Here is a 19,438-nt window from a genome sequence, read left to right as displayed (position 1 = left end):
ATAGTTCTTCATTCGAGTCTGGGCCTTCTTGAGCTCTCTTTTAACTTGGCCAGTCAGTACCTTGTCCCTATCAATCAGCTCCTGCTCCACTTCATTATTACTGGCTGAACCCTTTTTATAGCTGACCAAGAGTGGCGGTGGTCTGCCATATACAACTTCAAAATGGCTTTTTTCAATAGAAGAGTGATAAGAGGTGTTATACCAAAATTCTGCCCATAGAAGGTAATCTGCCCATCTCCTTTGCTTTTAATGCAGAAGCATCTCAAATATTGTTCCAAAGTCTTATTGACCACCTCGAATTGGCCATCCGTTTGTGGGTGATAGGAGGAACTTGTCTTAAGCTTGCTGCCTTGTAATTCAAATAGCTGCCTCCAAAATGAACTCATAAAGACCCTGTCCCGATATGATACTATGGTCTTTGGGAACCCATGCAACTTGGTAATGTTGTTGATAAAAGCTTTAGCCACTGACTTGGTTGTATACGGGTGATATAGAGGGATAAAGTGGGCATACTTAGTTAGCCGGTCTACTACCACTAGAATCACTTCATGTCCTGCACTGATGGGTAGTCCCTCTATGAAATTCATTGCCAAGTCCTCCCAAATTCTGTTTGAAATTGGCAATGGTTGGAGAAGTCCCGCTTCTGGCCTAGTGTCGTACTTGATCTTTTGACAGATGTGTGAATGTTTATTAAAACCTTGAGAATGAATTGAAGGAGAAGAACTCTAAGCTTGAAGTCCTGCGAAGGGAGTTTGTATTCTTTTAGAATAACAGTTTTTACAAGGTAATATATTAAAATGAAGACAACAGTGATTTCATAAAATACAATCTACAAAACATAGCTCTAGTATTACATAATCTACCAAAACACAGCTCTAAATAATCTACCAAAAATTTATCTTGATTATTTTCTAGGGAACCAACAAATATAAACCTTGAAAAAGAAAATCAAGAAAAAGAGGAAAAATTACCAAGGGCTCCACTCAGTTGCGACTCGTGAGGGATAGAGAGAGGTGGCAGCGTAGCGGGCACTAGAGTCTATGTAGCAGTAGTGGCCGTGACTCATGCCGTCATGCAATATGGGAGAAGACGAGAAGATGGCCTAGAGGCTGAGTGGTAACAGTTGAACGGCAAGGTGTCGTGACACTATGGTAGCAAGAGGAAGAATGAAGAAGCAAGTTGCAAGAGGAAGATTGAAGAATGAAGAAGAAGGGTATGAGACAGTGAGGTGTGTGGCGCGGGACTTAGTCTTCTATTAGGGTTTTTTGTTTTTTATTTTTTTGGTTTTTAGACAGAATGATAAAAAGTGTAATTTTAACTTTCTTGACGAGTTGACCTGTTAAGAAATTGTGTCTTAATATGTCAATCATTTAGACCCAAACCTATTAAGGCTCAACCCTAACTTGTTTTTTATCTTATTAGGTTAACGGGTCGTGTTACATATTACTATCCCTACTTTAAACAAAGAGATGTTGCGCTATATATTTTCATGAAATCCATAGTTGGACTTCAAGGCTAACCATAAAGCCTCCTAAATGGCTTAATAGCCACTTCATGCACAATCGTAACGGCTGTCATAATGGCTAGACGTTACAACCTATACTAGATGGTGAGAGAGTATGCCCCCATAAGTGTAATCTCTCACATATCTATCATAGGAAGAGTGGTTTTTTGGCGAGTGATAATGAGCATTAACTTTTAAATTTGTATTACAATTACACATTATCAAAATATCTTTTATTTTTCACCTAGATTTTTAAAATAAAAACCTAATATGACATAAAATTCATATTTCTATCAAATTGTCCTTTCAATTTGGACTATTGGACCTAAAACAAGGTGGTGTTTAGAAATTTCAAATCAAACAAACTAGTATATGATTAAGGCTTAATTTGGATATAGAAACGGTTTCATCTTATCTTATCTTATTATTACAACTTTTTCAAATTTTCATACAAAATATAATAAACAATTTAATTTTTTCAAATTTTAAAATAATAATAATATTAAAAAATAATATTCTAACAATATTTTATTTAAATTTAATCTAAAATCATCTCATCTCATTTTACTATCCAAATTACACCAAAGATATGCTTATGTGGTAGAATAGATGAGCAAGATATCTCATGTTTTCATTGAGACAAGCTTCTTCGCCTAACCAAGCTACTAGTTGCATTCCCCTATTAAAATGATTGTTCTTAAACATTAGTTATCACTCTTTTCTCTTACCCTTTCACCATAACTTTTGGGTTTTCTTCCTTTACTTGTTAATTAGGCAATACTTGAAAAGTATGAACTAATTTTTACTAAAAACTCTTAACTTTCTAATAAGATTATCACTTTTGTTGGATAATTGTAATTGAATGTTTTTAGGTTTACATATTGATAAGAGTATTCATTAGGTTCTATCCAGCTTAGCATAGAAGACACCGGCCTATTGAATATGATATATGTTTATGAAATTCTTATATATAGGTAGCATGCCTTTTTTTTCTTTTTTTATATATATATATATATCATAAAATGTAGGATGTATCAATCGAGACGATACATATTATAAAAAAATTATACTAGATATAGTAATAAAATATTTAAGTACCATAGGCTTTATTTAAAAAAAGTGAGGTATACTATTAAAAAATATTATTTATATATGAATCTCAAATTTACTTTTTCTTTAAAATGTAGTGCGCATAATTTGCACATTTTAAAACTGTAAATATCAATTTTATTATAGAAATGACGTACTTTGATCTGAAATGTTTTTTTAATTTTTAAGTTTTTGAAAAAAAGTTGAGATATATTTTATATAAAAATTTGTAAAAGTAGATAGATAGAATGAAAATTTATAATTTATTAGGATAATTTATTTTTGATATGCTTTTTAATTTAAGTTGTGAAAGGGGAAAGTATAATTGTTTAGTTGTTTGGATATAGTTTTTGGGGTTATTAACTTATTCATGTTTTGAATAATGTTAGTTGTCTCGAGGATTTCTATTGAGAATAGATCTCGTTACAATTTTTTTATTTAGTAATTAAAAAATATTTTAAAAAAATAAATAAATAAACGTCAAATAATTTTATTGAGAGAATTTATCGGATTACATTCTCGGTAGGGATAACAAGACTCTATAATTTATTTTCTATAAAACATACTTAAATATTAGATACTTTTAAAAATATGATATTTTTTATATTTAAAACATAATTATATTAAAATTAAAATTTTTTCTTGAGAAATCTGTAAATTCAAAACCAAACGTAAATATCTAAATTTTACGGGATAAACATCTGAATTCTGAAGCAAGAAAAAAAAAAAACATATTAATAATATAATTTTCTAATTTTTTTTTTTCCCAACGTGACAGACATTTTTCATCTCCCAACGTACCAAAAGTATACCGACTGTCCTCGGTTGGACCATCTAAGATGAACCTACATCGGACCACTGTCTAAAGGACACGTGGCCAAGCTTTAATCTGATTTGAAACACAGTCTCTCCCCCTTTCTCTGACACTTCACTCCATCGTTAATACGAACTTAAATAAATATTTAATGCTCTTTCCAGATTTCCAAAATAAATGTTAACTTTTATTTTGCCTCTTCCCATATGACACTTGTTTTGGCCGTTTTTTCTTTTTTTGGTTTATTGTATTTTTTCCTTTTGCATGAACTGAAAAACACACCTCCAAATCCACTCAAATCCCCAAAATCTTTTCTCTCTCCATTCCTCTCTCTCTCTGTGATTGCGTTTTTCCTCGAAAAATTTTCACCTTTTCGTGTCTTCTCCCAAACTGGGTCTCTGTATTTGGCTGTTGATTCACACAAGGAAATGAGGTGGGAAAGGGTCGGGCTCCACCCCAGACAGAGCCTAGAAGGAGCTCAACAGCAACAAGAAGAAGTGGGTGAGATATCTGGGCCAGGAAAGAGGTGGGGTCACACCTGCAACTCCATTAAAGGAGGCAGGTTTCTCTATGTCTTCGGGGGCTATGGCAGAAATAACTGCCAGACCAACCAAGTACATGTATATGACACTGGTGGGTCTTCAAAATTTTGGCCCCATGGTTGTTGGATTTCTCTTACACTATCTTCATTTGCACCTTTTGCTTATTACACGCTTTGTGAAATACTGGGTTTAACATTGTTGTTACGATTGGTTTCTGGACAAAGTTTGAACCTTTTTGATATACCCAGGTGTTTTATCTTTGTGGGGATGGCCTTGGCCTAGTTTGTTAGGGTTTCTTTTTGGTTTATTGTAGCTCATTTTGTTTCGGATCTTGCTGTTTTGCATGAGTTTTGTGACTGTTTCTAAGATGACATTTTATTCTAGGCATTAATGCTTCCATGTGTTTGCTATTAGACTTGATTTGCCAGTTCCTTTTGGTGGTAAGGTTCGTATTTTTGTTGGGAGGTGGCTTTCTTTTGAGTCATTCAATGTCCTAGTATGCCCACGCTATCAGTATAATTTAGTAAAACTCTATTCCATCGCAGCAATTTAATAATTTCGACTTTCTATGTAGTTTATTTATTTATTTGCCTTGGGGGTGGGGGTAGGGTTATAGTGATTGGATTTACCCTTGATTTGTATTTCAATTTGTTTTATTTTAATTCTACCATTTGATGTCCTTCCATGTTGTTATAAGTATTTCTCTCTCATCTAGTAGCTGATTTGCAGCAAATCAGACATGGAGCCTGCCTATGATTAAAGGAACACCGCCCACCCCGAGGGATAGCCACAGCTGCACCACTGTTGCTGATAATCTTTTTGTATTTGGGGGTACAGATGGGATGAATCCTCTTAAAGATTTGCATATACTAGATACTTGTAAGCTTTCTCTTGATATTAACCTTTTCGTGCTAGCAGTTATTTTGCTGCAGTTCTGATGGCTACTAAACATGGCTATCAACTGGTGAAATTTCATTTTGCATTTGTGTGGTTAGGACAGGAAGCTAGAGAGTCCTGTTATTGTGATATATAGGTGCTGATGATTCTGAAGAGTATTCCTGAATTGTATTTTCTTGATTTCTTAATTTGCAAATACCTATGGTTTCATGCTTGTTAATGCATTAGCATATTCTCAGCTTCGCATACATGGATTTCTCCAAGTATAAGGGGTGATGGACCAGAGGCACGGGAAGGTCATAGTGCAGCCCTTGTTGGTAAACGGCTTTTTATATTTGGTGGCTGCGGGAAATCGGCAGATACTAATGATGAAATATATTATAATGATCTTTACATTTTGAATACAGGTAAGTTTTTCACCTAGCCAGGCATTGACTCTGGCAGAAATTGTTTTACCTACTCCAGTCACTAGCATACCGTACAATCTCAAAGTGTGCACCATATGGTTTCACTTATAGATGGTTACTGTAAAAGTGAATTGTCTAGGGCTTGTTATCTTCCACAAATATTTTTTTTGGGATCTGGTGCTGGAATCATTTAAGGTGTGAAAATAACAGCTAACTTGATTAAGAAAGCCTCTAGGGTTTTCTTTTAGATATCTATGATTCAGTCCCACTTTCATTTTTTCCACTTTATTTTCCTTTGTTTTATTTTTGAGTTGTGGGGAGCACTTAAGTCATAGGACCAGTCAGTCATATACTGTTATGGAGCTACTTTGGAATCTACACACTATATTCTTTGATGGTAGATAAAAAAAAGATACTTATCCTTCTTTTTTCACTTGTAGAGACGTTTGTATGGAAACGAGCTGCAACCTCAGGCACTCCGCCATCTCCACGTGATAGCCATACTTGCTCATCTTGGAAGAACAATGTTATTGTGATTGGTGGTGAAGATGGAAACGATTATTATTTATCTGATGTACATGTTCTTGATACAGGTCGTATAGTTTTTCCCAGTTTAGTTTAAAAACTGTCATCAAAATTTTGGTGTGCGTAGCTGAGGACTTATCAATTCTGCATTGCATGTCCTTATTGTGTTGCATTCTTGCATTTATTTAATTAGATACTCTAGCTTGGAGGGAACTGAACACTTCAGGCCATCTGCTGCCCCCTCGAGCTGGTCATGCAACTGTTGCATTTGGCAAGAACTTGTTTGTTTTTGGGGGATTTACGGATGCTCAAAATCTATACAATGACCTTTATGCACTTGATGTTGGTATGTATCTAAATTATTGTATTTGCATGTTTACGAAACTATTTATTTTTCTTCCAAGATATTTTACTGTACAAATCTTCTTCTAGATATCCATTGTGATCATTGTGGGGACAGAATTACAATCAATGTTGAGTTCTCTTGGGTCAATGGTGAATCTAAAGAATGGCCATAACTGACATTTTTCACTGCATTCTAATTGATAGTCCCGAGTTTGGTAAATACTTGAAAAGAAAAAATATGTGTCTTTAGATAGCTGAAACAAAATAATTAGTCGACATCAAATTTTAGATCTTTGTTATTTGGCAGAATACACTCGCACATAGCTATATGAATTTTTTGGTGCTCTGATAACTGTTCTTGTTTGCTTACTTTGGAATAGGTAACAATAAACTGCCTATTTTCAACCCAGTGGCTTATTTAAGAGAGAGCCAGTGATGGTTTCTGCATGCTACTTTATATGTTTTATATATATGTTCCATATGATGGATCGCATTCTGTAATTGGTGCAGATACTGGTGTATGGTCCAAGGTAATTACAACTAATGATGGGCCTTCTGCTAGATTCTCAGTGGCTGGCGACTGTTTGGATCCAATTAAGGGTGGTGTCCTTGTATTTGTAGGTGGTTGCAATAAGAGTCTTGAGGCTCTCGATGACATGTATTACTTACACACAGGTCCAGCATATTCTTTCCTTTTAGCTAAGAACTAAGATTTTTTCCTACTTCTAGAAATTTATGTGTCTGGGATTAGCTTAAAAAAATAAAAATAAAAATAAAGGTTCAGAGAATTAAATAAACCCCTCCAAAGAAAGTGAAATCTGAATCCTGTAACTGATCTTGTATAATTTCTAATTTTTAGGACTTATCAGGGAAAAAGAATGGAGGCTAGATAAGTTATCTCTGAGGAAGCAATTGAAACTAAAGTGTCAAGAGCAAAATTTCATTCATGCTCATGATAAAGCTCTGGTTAGGATTGGGACGGCCGCCGATTTATGCCAACCTATCGTTGTGCCTAGTTTTGGCCAACCAGGTAACCATAACTCTTACAAGTATTTTTTATAGGTCTCTAATAATATCCATCCGTAAAATTTAACTTCTATATATTTCCTTAGAACTTTGCTGACATTTTTTGCATAAGTAGTCAAAGATTTTATTATTAAATATGCCAAATAAGCTGGAGTAGATCTTGGCTAAATTTTACAATTTGGAATTATCCACTACTATTTTAGTCCAGAATAATCTGTGAATATGGAGGAACTCAAATCTTTGAGGACTGTGAATGATGTTGGAAGAACTCAAAATTTTTTTTTCTTGATACTCATTTCTCTTGGACTGCTTACATAAGACTTAAATGGCTAAATCTACATGAATTGCTTGTTTGCTGGGTGGACCAACCAATGTGTGCAGCTAAAGTGAGAGAAAAATGAGTTTCTGTGATACTAATTCATGCAGCTCAGTGTTGGTGAAAGTGTGCTTAAGCACAAAAACACGATGTTGCGCTTCACTTTCCGAAAGTGAACACATTTACAAAGGCGCATTTTTGAAACTTTTTGAGTGAGCTTAAAGGGCAGTTTTTGGGGGGTGTAAAGTGGCTGCTCTACCTATGAAATATCTTGGCCTTCCACTGGGGGCGTCTTTCAAGGCTAAGTCTATTTGGGATGGGGTAGTTGAGAAGATTGAGAAAAGGCTGACGGTTTGGAAGGGGTTATATCTATCAAAAGGGGATAGAATACTCTTATCAGAAGTACTATTTTGAATCTCCCAACTTTTTACCTCTCTTTATTTCCTTTGCCTGCAGGGGTGGGAAACCGAATTGAAAAATTATTTGGTACATTTTTGTGGGGAGGAATGGGTGAGGAGACTAAAATCCACCTTGTTAGTTGGAATGGAGTTTGTTCTCCTGGGAAATTTGAGTAGTTTTAACAAGGCCTTGCTGAGGAAATGGCTGTGGAAGTATCAATTGGAAGGGGAGTCATTGTGGAGGGAGATAATAGATCAGAAATATGGATGAGATTTTTTTTTTTTTTTTTGGGGGGGGGGGGGGTGGTCTAAGGAGGTTACAGAGAGTTATGGTGCGAGTCTTTGGAAATTTATTAGAAAGGTATGAGAGAATTTTGTTAAACATACATACTTTGTTGTGGGTGAGGGTCAAGGATCCGTTTTTGGTTTGATACTTGGTGTAGTGATCGGGATCTTTTTAGTGTATTTCCGGTTATCTTTTGTATAGCAGCTCATCGGTATGCTTCTATTTCTGATGTGTTAGTCCATTCTAATGGAATCTTGTAGTGGGATGTTGGTTTTACTAGAGCTGTACTGGGATACGGTCTTATTACAAGGTTTTGACTGTTCAGCATTGTTCTCCTTTTCCATGGAAGCGTATTTGGAGGTCTAATGTGCCTTCCAAAGTAGCGTTTTTCATATGGACAGCATCACTTGGAAAAATTTTGACTATTGATAACTTGAGAAAGCGGGGTTTTGTTATTATGGAGCGGTGCTTCATGTGTAAGAAACATGGGGAATCTGTGGATCATTTACTTTTGCACTGTGAGGTGGCAAAGGCATTGTGGGATGGTGTGTTCAGTAGAGTTGGGCTGGTTTGGGTGATGCTGATGAAAGTAGTGGATTTGCTTCAGTGCTGGATGGGGCTTCGAAGTTCTGAACAAGTGGCTGCAGCGTGGAAGATGGTTTCTTTGTGTCTCATGTGGTGTATTTGGTGGGAAAGGAACAAGCGACGCTTTAATAATAAGGGGCACACTATGGAGGAAATCTGGAAATTCTTTGTATTTTCTTTATTGCAATGGTTTTCTACTTTAGGGCTTTATTTTTATTTTTATTTTTATTTATATACTGTATTTTTTATTTTTATTTTTATTTTTATTTATTTACTGTATCCTTGAGTTCTGCTTTAGGGCTTGATGGAGCTTCAGCTCATGATTTTCTGTCTTCTTTTTCCCCTTCTTAGAAGTTAGAATGTAATTAGGTGTTTTCTTTTGTATACTTCCTGTGTACATGGGCTTCGCCTATTACATTTGTTGAATAAAATTCCCTTTTACTTACAAAAAAAAAAAAAAAAAGTTTTCATATGTGATATATATGCTTTGAATCAAATGTATGGTCCAAGTTGGCTTTCTAAATGGATTGATATTTGATTGCTTATGTGCATAGGAGTCAATACTAGAATTTGTGAGCTGTTTTGGTGATGGCCTTTTTGGTATATTTTTATTCAAACCTGTACTATGAGTTGATTATGGCTATCAAATATCATAGATGTGTATACATTTAGTAAAGCACGAGAGAATTCTATAAAATGCTACGTATAAATTGTGTGATTAGATGATCAATTGATTCTCATTTTACATGATACTCTAATAAATTGAGTTAGTAGGCTAAACATTTTACCATCTTGCTTTTTAAACCTTTTTTTTAATTGTGTTTTATGGATTTTTTTAATTATCGTAATGTTTTATAAAAAATATGAGCTTTGATTTAATCAAATGTTTGCTCGTGCTTTGCACCTAGGCTTTATACCACATTTGTGCATAGGTGCACCTAGCACTTTCACCAACACTACTGCAGCTAAAGTTTTGGGAGGTCATCCATCACGGCTGGAGGTCAACGTGGTTGTGGGAGATGGCCAAAGCATAGAAAAAAAGGGGGGGAGGGAGGTGGGAGAGAGATTGAGAGGTAGAGAGAGAAGAATGAGGCAGTGGGAATAGGAAGCTTCGGGAATTAGAAAGGAATAGTGAAATGTGCCAATTCTCTCTTGTTTCTTTCTTTCTTTCTCTTTTCCATGGGCTTGGGTTTGGGTTTTCATAGGATCTTTTTATCATGCTTCAATCATTGGCATGCATTTTGTCTGTACAAGTGTGCACGCATGAGCAGCTGGGATTATCCAGAAATTGGAAGATGTGGGGGTTGTGAATTGAAATTTAGGTCCTGAAATTTCATCAGAGTTCTGCTTGTATGTATTTTCATCCGTGCAAGTTCATGTTTGTGAATAGGACTTTGGCACTTGTAATGACGTACACATGCTTTTCTATTTATGGTTACTTGATCAAACTGGGTAACTATTCAAGATGTCAATTGTGGCATGAAGCTATGTACCTAACTTCTGGTTCTTTAATTTTAGGGAAACAAAATTCCCCAAGGAAAGAGTCCCAACCTCTTCAAGGGAAGAAAATGTTTCAAGCAAAGGTTACTGAAAACATCCCAGTTGGATTTACTATTGAAACTATCATTGATGGAAAGCCACTTCGTGGAATATTGTTTTCCAACAAGTCAAACTCTTACCTCATGGCTAATCATGATTACAGTAGGTGAGGATATTGTCATTTTGTATTCACGTCATTTTACTGATTCAGTGTTAATAGCTATGACCGTATTTTCTTAAGCTATTTTGGTTTTAAGTTTTGATACTGAAATTCTCAAAACAGGAAGAGAGCTTCTGGGGAAGTTGGTGTGTCAAATGGAGATTATAACAGAAAATCGAAAATGCCCAGAATTCCAAAGCAGGACACAATTGATCGCAGACAGGTAGATGGCGTTCAAGAAAAGTCCACATCGCATGAGCCCAGGACAGATGCTTCTGCTGCTCTTTTAAAGAATCTAGCATCCTCCGATGCATTGAAGGTGTGATCTTCTTTCCATCATGTTAGACAAAGACTCTTAGAAGCTACTATAAACTGAACTAGAACTAAAAATGTTTGTAAAGCAACTTGCAAACACCAACATCCGGTTAAACTTTAAAAAAAAAATGCACTGACTACATACTCCAACTTGATAACTCGAGATCATTGGAAACAGAAAGTTTGACAGAAATATAGCTGCAAATTTGACTATGATAAATTATATTGTGGTTCTTGGTTATATAACTTATTCTGATAACTTAATGTGTACTGCTCACTTATATAAAAATAAAAAATAGTGTACTTCTTACTCTAAAGGGATGGTCATTCTTATATGTTTTATTTAATCAATTAAAAATTTGAGATACTTTTGGGGTAAATTGAAAATGGTTTTTTGTTTCTTCCACTGAGGATCAATCCCATTCAATTATTCTTGTTATGTGACGTATTTATGCCATTCCCAACTTCATAGTTTGTTTTATCTAGCTTCTGTTTATTTATTTATTTATTCATTTTGGGGGGTTTGGAGGGGAACTTGCTGCTCTGGCTATCGTGTTGTGGTCAACTGTGACTGAAGATGGGAAAAAGATGAGAGGCAAAAATGAAACAAACAGAAATAGCAAAAAACAGATTTCAGACGATATAAGCTTGCTTCTATTTTCCGCGTATCACTCATGAAATGTTGTTGTGCATGCATGACAACATAGCTGTTATTCAGGATGAGATGACTGGTTGACCATGCATTTTGGTACATGATGTTGGACAATATAAGCATGTTTATTTCCTTATCACTCATGACATCTTGTGCATGCATGGCAACACTTGAATTGTACTTAGGTTTGTATCTGCCACACCAGATGCAGTGACTAGTTGTCCGTGCATTTGCTATGCACACTAGGTTTGTCCTGATGTGGGATACCCTAACTAAGGGTATAAACTGACCCCCTTGTTTCAGTGAGGGGGTTGGGTTAAGGGTATAAACTGACCCCTTGAGAGGCAGTTACCCATACTGGTGATATGAAAATGAGGGACAAACAATGTAGATGAAGATTTGGTGAGACAATGCTTGCAGCAGCAGAAGGCAAGGTATTGGTTGGCGCTTGGTGGAAGCAATGACTGGTTGCAGCACTGACATCAGTGAAGGACAAGAAAAAAAAAACCTAGGGCTCCAATGAAAAAGAAGACTAAAAGTGGCTTGGGTGGTTCGAGCTACTATAGTTTCTTTAAAATCTTGGCTGATTGGCATGGCCAAGTTAATAAGCAGTTTTTTTTTTTAAGCCCAAAGGCCAGGTGGTATAGCCCGTTTGTAATACATGTAATATTAAATAGCTATGAGCCGGTTTGGTTTGGTCTTGGTGAACTGGTCTCCTCAATCCGAGAACGGAACCAAACTGATCCGTTCGAAGGAGAAAAAGACTGGAGACTGACTGGTTCCAATGAGGAACCAGCTGGTTCCGGTCAGTCTGTTCGTTCCTTTTGTTTTTTGTACATCCCTATCCCTAACTTCATGTCAGCAAAAAATTACATCTCACTTTCTGCAGGTCAACGTAAACCCAGAAGAGTCAGTGCCTCCATCTTTGCAAATGGAAGATGATCTGCAAAATGGTGCAGCCAGATCCAACAGTGAAGCTCAAATAGAGGATACGACAAATAATGATCCAAATTGCAATCCTGAAGTTCCAAAAGAGAACACATTTGCGGCAGACAAGGACCCTGTCACTTCTTTCTCCTGCCATGGTATGCATGCTATGAGCAATCAGTTTCTTCTATGATCAATTACCTTCCATTCATGCATTTTACACAGATTTCTTTCATTAAATTTGTCAATCTAGCTAGCTGGAATCTTAAACTGATGATGAGCCTCCTGTACACAGTGGTTGCACTCCAAGATTTCACCACTTTATGGATCTGATAGTAAAACATTGTCAGTCACTTGTTTAATAAGTAACCCAATGATGTTACTCGCTCTTATATTCAATTGATTATTTCCAGTTAAATGATTTCATTTTGACAATCATATGATTTCAAATATTGGTCATGTAATACGTATAAAAAAAATATATTGGTCATGTAATGAGAATTTTTTTTTGATACGTAATTAAGAAGTTTTATTCATAGAAATAGGCAAAGCCCAAGTACATAGGGAGCATATGTGAGAAGTACCTAACTAGAGTTTACAACAACAGTAAAAAGTCATCGACATTTAGTCTGTTACAAACATGGCCCCCACCCATAAGAACAAAGTTTTAAAGAAGAAAACTTTCAGCTCCTCCATTGGCTCTTGCAGTTTTTGAAGCTTCTATCATTTCGTTTTGTTCCTGCCAAATATACCAACACATTCATATAGGAACCATTTTCTAGATTGCTGCAACTTGTGAATTACATCGGAAGCCTCTCCAGCTTGCTTAAAATTCCACTAATCTAAGAGGCATGACCCATTATAATCCAATTCCTACAAAAAATAAAAAATAAAAATCATCCCACATTGTCCTGGCCATAGGAGCAGATGATCTACTTGTTCACCATTCTTCTTACACTTGCAACACTAGTCCAACACCATTACCCGATGTTTTCTTAAATTATTTGTAATGAGAATTTTGTTCAATGATGCTGTCCAAACAAAAAAAGCTGCTTTTAAAGGAGCTTTCATTTGCCAAATACTCTTCCATGGGAATGTAGGCATGCCTGGGCTCGTTAAAACTTTGTGAAATGATCTGACAGTGAATTTACCTTCCTTGGAAGGGTGCTCTAGATCATCTTATCTATGGTACCCTCGGTCATACTTACGAAATACAGTACTGCATAGAACTCTGTGATAGCCTCCAACTCCTAGTTTTGGGTTGCCCTAGTGAAATCAACATTCCATTGAGGGGAGCCACTAGAAAAGGCCAAAAGGTCCGCTATTGTTGCATCCTTTGCTCGTGCAAGCTCAAATATGACAGGGAAAGTGTCTTGGAGGCTTTCTTCACCACACCATTTGTCATATGAAAATCTGACACGAGGCACGTTGGATGGTAAACAAGACTCCGGTGTTGGCCGTACGTATGGACAGAGCAAGGGGTGTCGTAGATCTCTGCCCGTTTTGACGAGAAATTAGAAACACCAAGGCATGCGATGATAACCTTATAATTGTCTTGTACATCGACAAAGGTTGAGAAATTTATTTCAAATGCTATAAATAGTAGATAGCAATAAGGAGATGAAATTTAAGTACTTAAGTGTATCATATTATTAGTTATTCTAAGAGTACATACATGCGGTACTCCATCCCATACAAGATAGCATGTCGTTAAAATTTAGTGCCCATGTAACCAATTTTGATAGCATGACATCGTGTGAGGGGATAAAAGTACCAAGTCATTTCTGGGATTAGTTGGGACTTTGTTCTTGGACACCCGGAGCCAATCCTAAAAAAAAAAATAGTACCAAGTCATTCGTTCTCCTAGACTATCAAATAAGTTTTCAATCGATAAAGATTTGATATTCCGTAGCTTTTTAAGAAGGGCTCGGCTTGGAAGAAGATGAAATACGAACCACCATGCTGGTCATAATAGATCGACTTTCATGCTAGTTCTTGCTCTAGTGTGAAAGTTCCATTTTTGGGGAAGGATGACGAACCATGATGCTTTCTGTTTTTGATGGTTGCATGAAGTGTATTTTTGTGTGCTTGCATATTACTTATTAAAAATAAAAAATTGCGTGCTTGCATATTGTTATGAATCAATATTTTGCTACTCATAATCTCACACACCACACACCATATTTGTTTTTATTTTTTTAGTTTTTTTAATTTTTTTTGTTTTATTCCTTCTAAATTAATTGAGTTCTTCGACTCATCATCCCTATGCTACATATTTGCTGAGGGAAAAAATTAAAAAGATAATCACATATTTGCTAAGTGATGATGAGTAGAATTTTTCATTGTCAACTGATAATTATTCCGTTTGTGATGGCAGATGGTGGGACAGCTACTTCTAGTGAACCCGCAAATTGAAATTGGACCCTGGTCAAGGTTCAGTTCTGAACATAACCTTAAACACAAATCACCAGCCATTTGTACATTCCTCACTGCAAGGTATCATAGATGGATATGACAGGTGATGTACGGAAATTTCTAACTGGCTATTTTTTGATCTCAAGATACTGATTGACTGTAGTACATAGAAGTTCTTGTCCGAGACTGGTGAATACTCAATTAGTTACTACTTTAAGTTACTTTGTGGCTAAAGAAAGAAGAAAATTGCTCATAACTTGGTAACTGCTATATGGGTACCTCTCTTTGCAGCAAAAGAATCAATGGGTTTGCAGCAATGCACATACTTCTGCTGGCTCATTTAACCATGAGATGTCAAAATGCCTTCATTTACTCTAGATATTTTTTTCTTGTCTCCTCTGAAATCTGTTAAAGAAATTAGTGCTTGGAAAATTTTCCGAAGAGTGCCTTTCAAGGCTTCACTTTCTAAGAAATATATCACATTTGAGATTAAGAAAAATTATGTTTTCAGTGATCCTCACAGGAAAATATATTTCTGTTCCTGATTCATTATCATATATATATTTTTTTCTATGGTAGTATTTATGCCATATAAGTAATCAATTGTTTCAAGTAGATCTGATATCTTCAATAGAGAATGGAAGTCAGATTAAAGATTGGCAGCTGAGGAAATTGATGTTCCTCGTTGATTTAGCTGTAGTAGATTAGCATGTGGTGGAGTAACCTTCTCCCCATGATGCTTTGAGTAAACGCTGGCTTGAGTTATGATGTCCCTCCAAACCAGCAGTTATGTTGCCTAGGATTTGGTTGAGTCTGACTTTCATGATAATCTGAGCTCTGACAAACACGAGATGATCGCACGTTGGGTCGGAAGAGCATGGGAAGTCTAGTATCTGCAACCCAAAGAACCTAGCTTTACAGTTCAATAATCTTTTAAGCCCCTACGAGAGGGGGAATCGGAGTTTCCTGTTTCAGCTACATTCTTGCCGATAAATGTTCCGATGAGAGTGGTTCATTGGAACATGGATGGTCTGATCCAAAGGATCTCTGATTTCTCAATCCTAAGACAAAGAAATGTGAGATGCGAGCTGATACCTCGGCGTTAAATGCCGGTCGATGATGCCTTTGATTTGTCTTTTCTAGGTCAGATTTTCTCATTCTCTCCTTTAGAGTTTTCTTCCAAACGTTTGATCGCTACCCCTCCCCAACATTATCGACTGTCGACGGACTAGTGTAAATGAGTCGAGTCGAGTTTAAGCAAGTAGTAGAGGGTCAAATCAATTTTTTTTTTTAAACTTTTATTCGAGCACGAGTTGAGCTTGAGCGTTTCACTAAATTTGATTTTATGTTTACAAAAAATTCATTTAATATTCGAGTGTGTTAGATTTTGTAAAATGATATTTATATTATATTTGATAACATTATCTATAAATTTTGACTCTTTGTTAATATATTTATAAAGTTTATATATACATATATTAATGATTATAAGATTCAAGTAACATATTTAGTATTAGGGATATAATATGCTCTATTCTCTTTAAATGTTAAAAATATTCTAATATTATAAAAATAAGAAATATAAAATTATTCGAGTTTATACAAATTCAGTCAGGCGAGTTTTATATGAGTTGAGTAGTTTAATAATCGATCCATTAATTTTGTGTTCATGAATAGCTAATTTAATAAACGAATTGAGTCGAACTTGAATTTAATAGAGTTAGTCTCGACCGGCTTGTCGAGTGGTGTTATTTATTTATAGCCTTAATACATTTATAAAGCAATAACATAATTCGAATTATAGATCTATGGTACCCAACCTGAATAACAGAAATGTTGACATGAATTGAATCGTACAGTCTCTACAAGGGATTATTACTCATTTTGTACTTTGTTTCAATTATTATTTTTTATTAAGAGAAGAAAAGAGAATGGAAAACAATGTAATAATAGAGAATACTCATTCTCTTATCCCATTTGGAAAGATATCATCTCTTAATTATCAATAATTGTATATATTTGTGCACTTTTACTAATGTGATGGGTTGCATCGCTTTTTTATTATAAAATAGAAAAAATGTAGTTGTAAGTATAACTATGTATTAATATATGTATTAATCTAATATGATTAGTTAAAAAGTAAATTTTATTGAAAATAGTGTTAATTTAAATTTTGAATATGAAGGAATCAGTATTGGTATGCAGATTAGTACGTGACTTTGTTTGTATGTAGTAAAATTTTATAAAATAATTATTTTAATCAATCATATCAGTAGAGTGCGTAAAAAATACGCAAAACTGATTATAGATAATAAAACTTTATCAATATGGGGAATGTGGCCACGCGGGACAGATGGCTGATAGAATTGGAAGGATTCTTCAAGTTTTAAAATTTGTACAGAATGCTAACTTATTTTCTAGTTTATTATTGGTTTCCTTGTCTTTTTGTGTGGCTTTTCTTTTTCTCTTTTTGTAATTGAAAATTCTTTTTTTTTTTTTTTTTTGTTTTTTATAGATTTTTAAATTATAAAAAAATACACAAAATAATGCATCGTATAGGTTTTGAAGACACATTCTAATTGCATGTAGAGAAATACTTTTTTTTTTTTTTTTTTTTTTTTTTATCGTAAATTTTGTCATCATTAATTACAATTGCTAGGTGTTATATTATTAGTGGTTGCAATTAAGGTGATTGTTACATAAAATTATTTAAATTAACAAGTATTAAGAATATAATATAAATAATAAAATCTACCTCTTCGTTTAACTTTTTAGAACAAGTAATAATTTTACAGGATATCAGGATATAAATTGAGTTTGAATCTCGACTCTACACAATACTACTTTTAAAATAATAAAATTTATATTTTTTCACTGACTTAAACTTTTGAGATAAGTGTGATTGAGAATTTTAGCATGATGCCTGCCACACAAACCATCTCACCATGTACCATTTTGGACATACCATCAACTTCTACACATGTTGAAGCGCACATTGAATCAAGATCGTGCCACTTCAAGCATGGTCTCCAATGGCAGAATTCGAGTTTGGGATATGTGGGGGTGATCAAAGTGTGTCGTATGGTTCCACATAAGTAAGGTGCCTTTGCATGTGATTATATCAAAAACAAAGGTGTGGCTTAAGTTTAATTTGAAAATAACCGTTCATCGTATAAGTTTATACAAAAACACTTGATCTAAAACTTTTCTTTTTTTCTTTTTAAAAAGAAAAAACCTTATTTTGAAACAAAAAAGAGACTTAGGATATCATCTTTAATTAAGCTCGATTAGAGATTTTTATGGAATAAATTCATCAATTTTTATCTCTAAAGTAAAATTCTTAACAATTTCTTTCTTAATACAATATAGCAAATGAATTATAATAAATGTGGCTCTACAGTCACCGCTGGGGCTCCCGCTAGTGTAATTTTAAGTTTTTTTTTTCACGTGTATTTTTTAATACTTCTAAATTTTTTTTTAAAAAAAAATCACAATATCATTAACAACTACTTTCTTAATCACGAAATAATAAAAAAAAATCCCAACGGGAAGCCTAGCATTTTTATTATATATATATATATATATATATATATATATAAGAAACCATCTTCTATTTGTGCATGCAATTCAGACATTATAAATTCGTGATAGAAAATACTCGGTCAATAGCGGTGATCGTTGGAATCAGAGGAACTCAGAAACTTCAGCTCGCTGGGTTCAATTCTTATCAGCCCAACATAACATCTTAATCAGAGGCAATTATTATTTACATAAATGTAGTTGAATCAAAATATGTATGATTTTGATATCTCAGTACAAAAGATTCCATTGATGTTCCCTGGTAGAGAAATCGGCATATAAATACACATGAGAACTTCTACTTCTAGAGCTTCCATGTTCCTTGGTTCTATTCCAACATCAAATGACTAACATTTTCTTTTGTACAACACATTAAGTGGATATAAATATTCCTAAAAAACTAACCACTAAAATGATATCGTTATAATATAACTAATTTTCTCTTGCCCCTTTCGGCCTTTATTTCTAGTTGATGTCGAGTGGTTCAATATCTATTGCTGCTTGTATCTTTTCAATTTCAGTTTTTGATTTATCAATTGACTCTTATAATCGTTTAATTATCTATTGGTCATGTATTCTTATTTTAGAGCCATACCCACAAAAAAATCTGCAAGAATGCCCAATCTACAAAATCGACCAGTACATATTAGCAAGCAAGACTACCAATTCATATGAAATAGGGGCAAGAACACAAAATTTTACCATATAGTTTTGGCATCCAAAAAATCGCCGTCCCTCATTTTCTCCATAGGGGTGATTTTTTGACATGCTTTAATACTATAATAACATATTAGGTACTCAACTCTTGAATTTTCTGAGCCTAATGCAGAATTTTATAGAACGAAAATAGACAGAGTTTCGGCAATATGGACCCTATTTATAAACTGAGGCACTGGTTGGTGAGGGGCACAACCATTGATAAGTGATACAACATTTTAATTAAATCAAAAGGTTATGTCTCTTTACACTTCATCACCCCCATGGGAACCATCACCATGGAGAGGGTGTCATTCCAAGAGGTACACGATTTGGTGATCGCATTACTTAGAATTACATCTCCCACTTAATCACAGAAAACAATGATGATCCAGTTGAGTATTTTACCTTGGTATCAATA

The 19,438-nt window shown here is 34.7% G+C and overlaps 1 protein-coding gene across 2 annotated transcripts; it reads left to right on the top strand.

Annotated features, from left to right (window-relative positions):
• Nucleotides 1-3,597: 3,597 nt before the first annotated feature.
• LOC122281891 lies at nucleotides 3,598-14,998 on the top strand. 2 transcript variants are annotated; one of them, XM_043093751.1, is made up of 11 exons: nucleotides 3,598-4,040; nucleotides 4,679-4,828; nucleotides 5,086-5,253; nucleotides 5,694-5,846; nucleotides 5,972-6,124; nucleotides 6,634-6,798; nucleotides 6,983-7,153; nucleotides 10,253-10,439; nucleotides 10,557-10,752; nucleotides 12,290-12,485; nucleotides 14,705-14,998. In XM_043093751.1, exons 1-11 carry the CDS (start codon nucleotides 3,614-3,616, stop codon nucleotides 14,740-14,742), a joined length of 2,004 nt encoding a protein of 667 aa, XP_042949685.1. In that variant the 5' UTR covers nucleotides 3,598-3,613; the 3' UTR covers nucleotides 14,743-14,998. The 2 variants fall into 2 exon arrangements, with proteins under 2 accessions (XP_042949685.1, XP_042949686.1); XM_043093752.1 differs by lacking the exon at nucleotides 3,598-4,040 and adding an exon at nucleotides 4,179-4,197.
• Nucleotides 14,999-19,438: the final 4,440 nt, after the last annotated feature.

The sequence above is a fragment of the Carya illinoinensis genome, chromosome 11, assembly GCF_018687715.1.
Source record: "Carya illinoinensis cultivar Pawnee chromosome 11, C.illinoinensisPawnee_v1, whole genome shotgun sequence".
In the NCBI taxonomy this organism is placed as follows: domain Eukaryota; kingdom Viridiplantae; phylum Streptophyta; class Magnoliopsida; order Fagales; family Juglandaceae; genus Carya; species Carya illinoinensis.
Note: the sequence above shows the minus strand (reverse complement) of the source record. Positions and strands in the feature narration are given on the sequence as shown.

Coding starts and splice junctions, on each gene's coding strand:
- LOC122281891 (XM_043093751.1), top strand. CDS start 3,614: ATGACACTTGTTTTGGCCGTTTTTTCTTTTTTTGGTTTATTGTATTTT. Junction 10,440..10,556: donor GCTAATCATGATTACAGTAG/GTGAGGATATTG, acceptor TTCTCAAAACAG/GAAGAGAGCTTCTGGGGAAG. Junction 12,486..14,704: donor CACTTCTTTCTCCTGCCATG/GTATGCATGCTA, acceptor TTGTGATGGCAG/ATGGTGGGACAGCTACTTCT.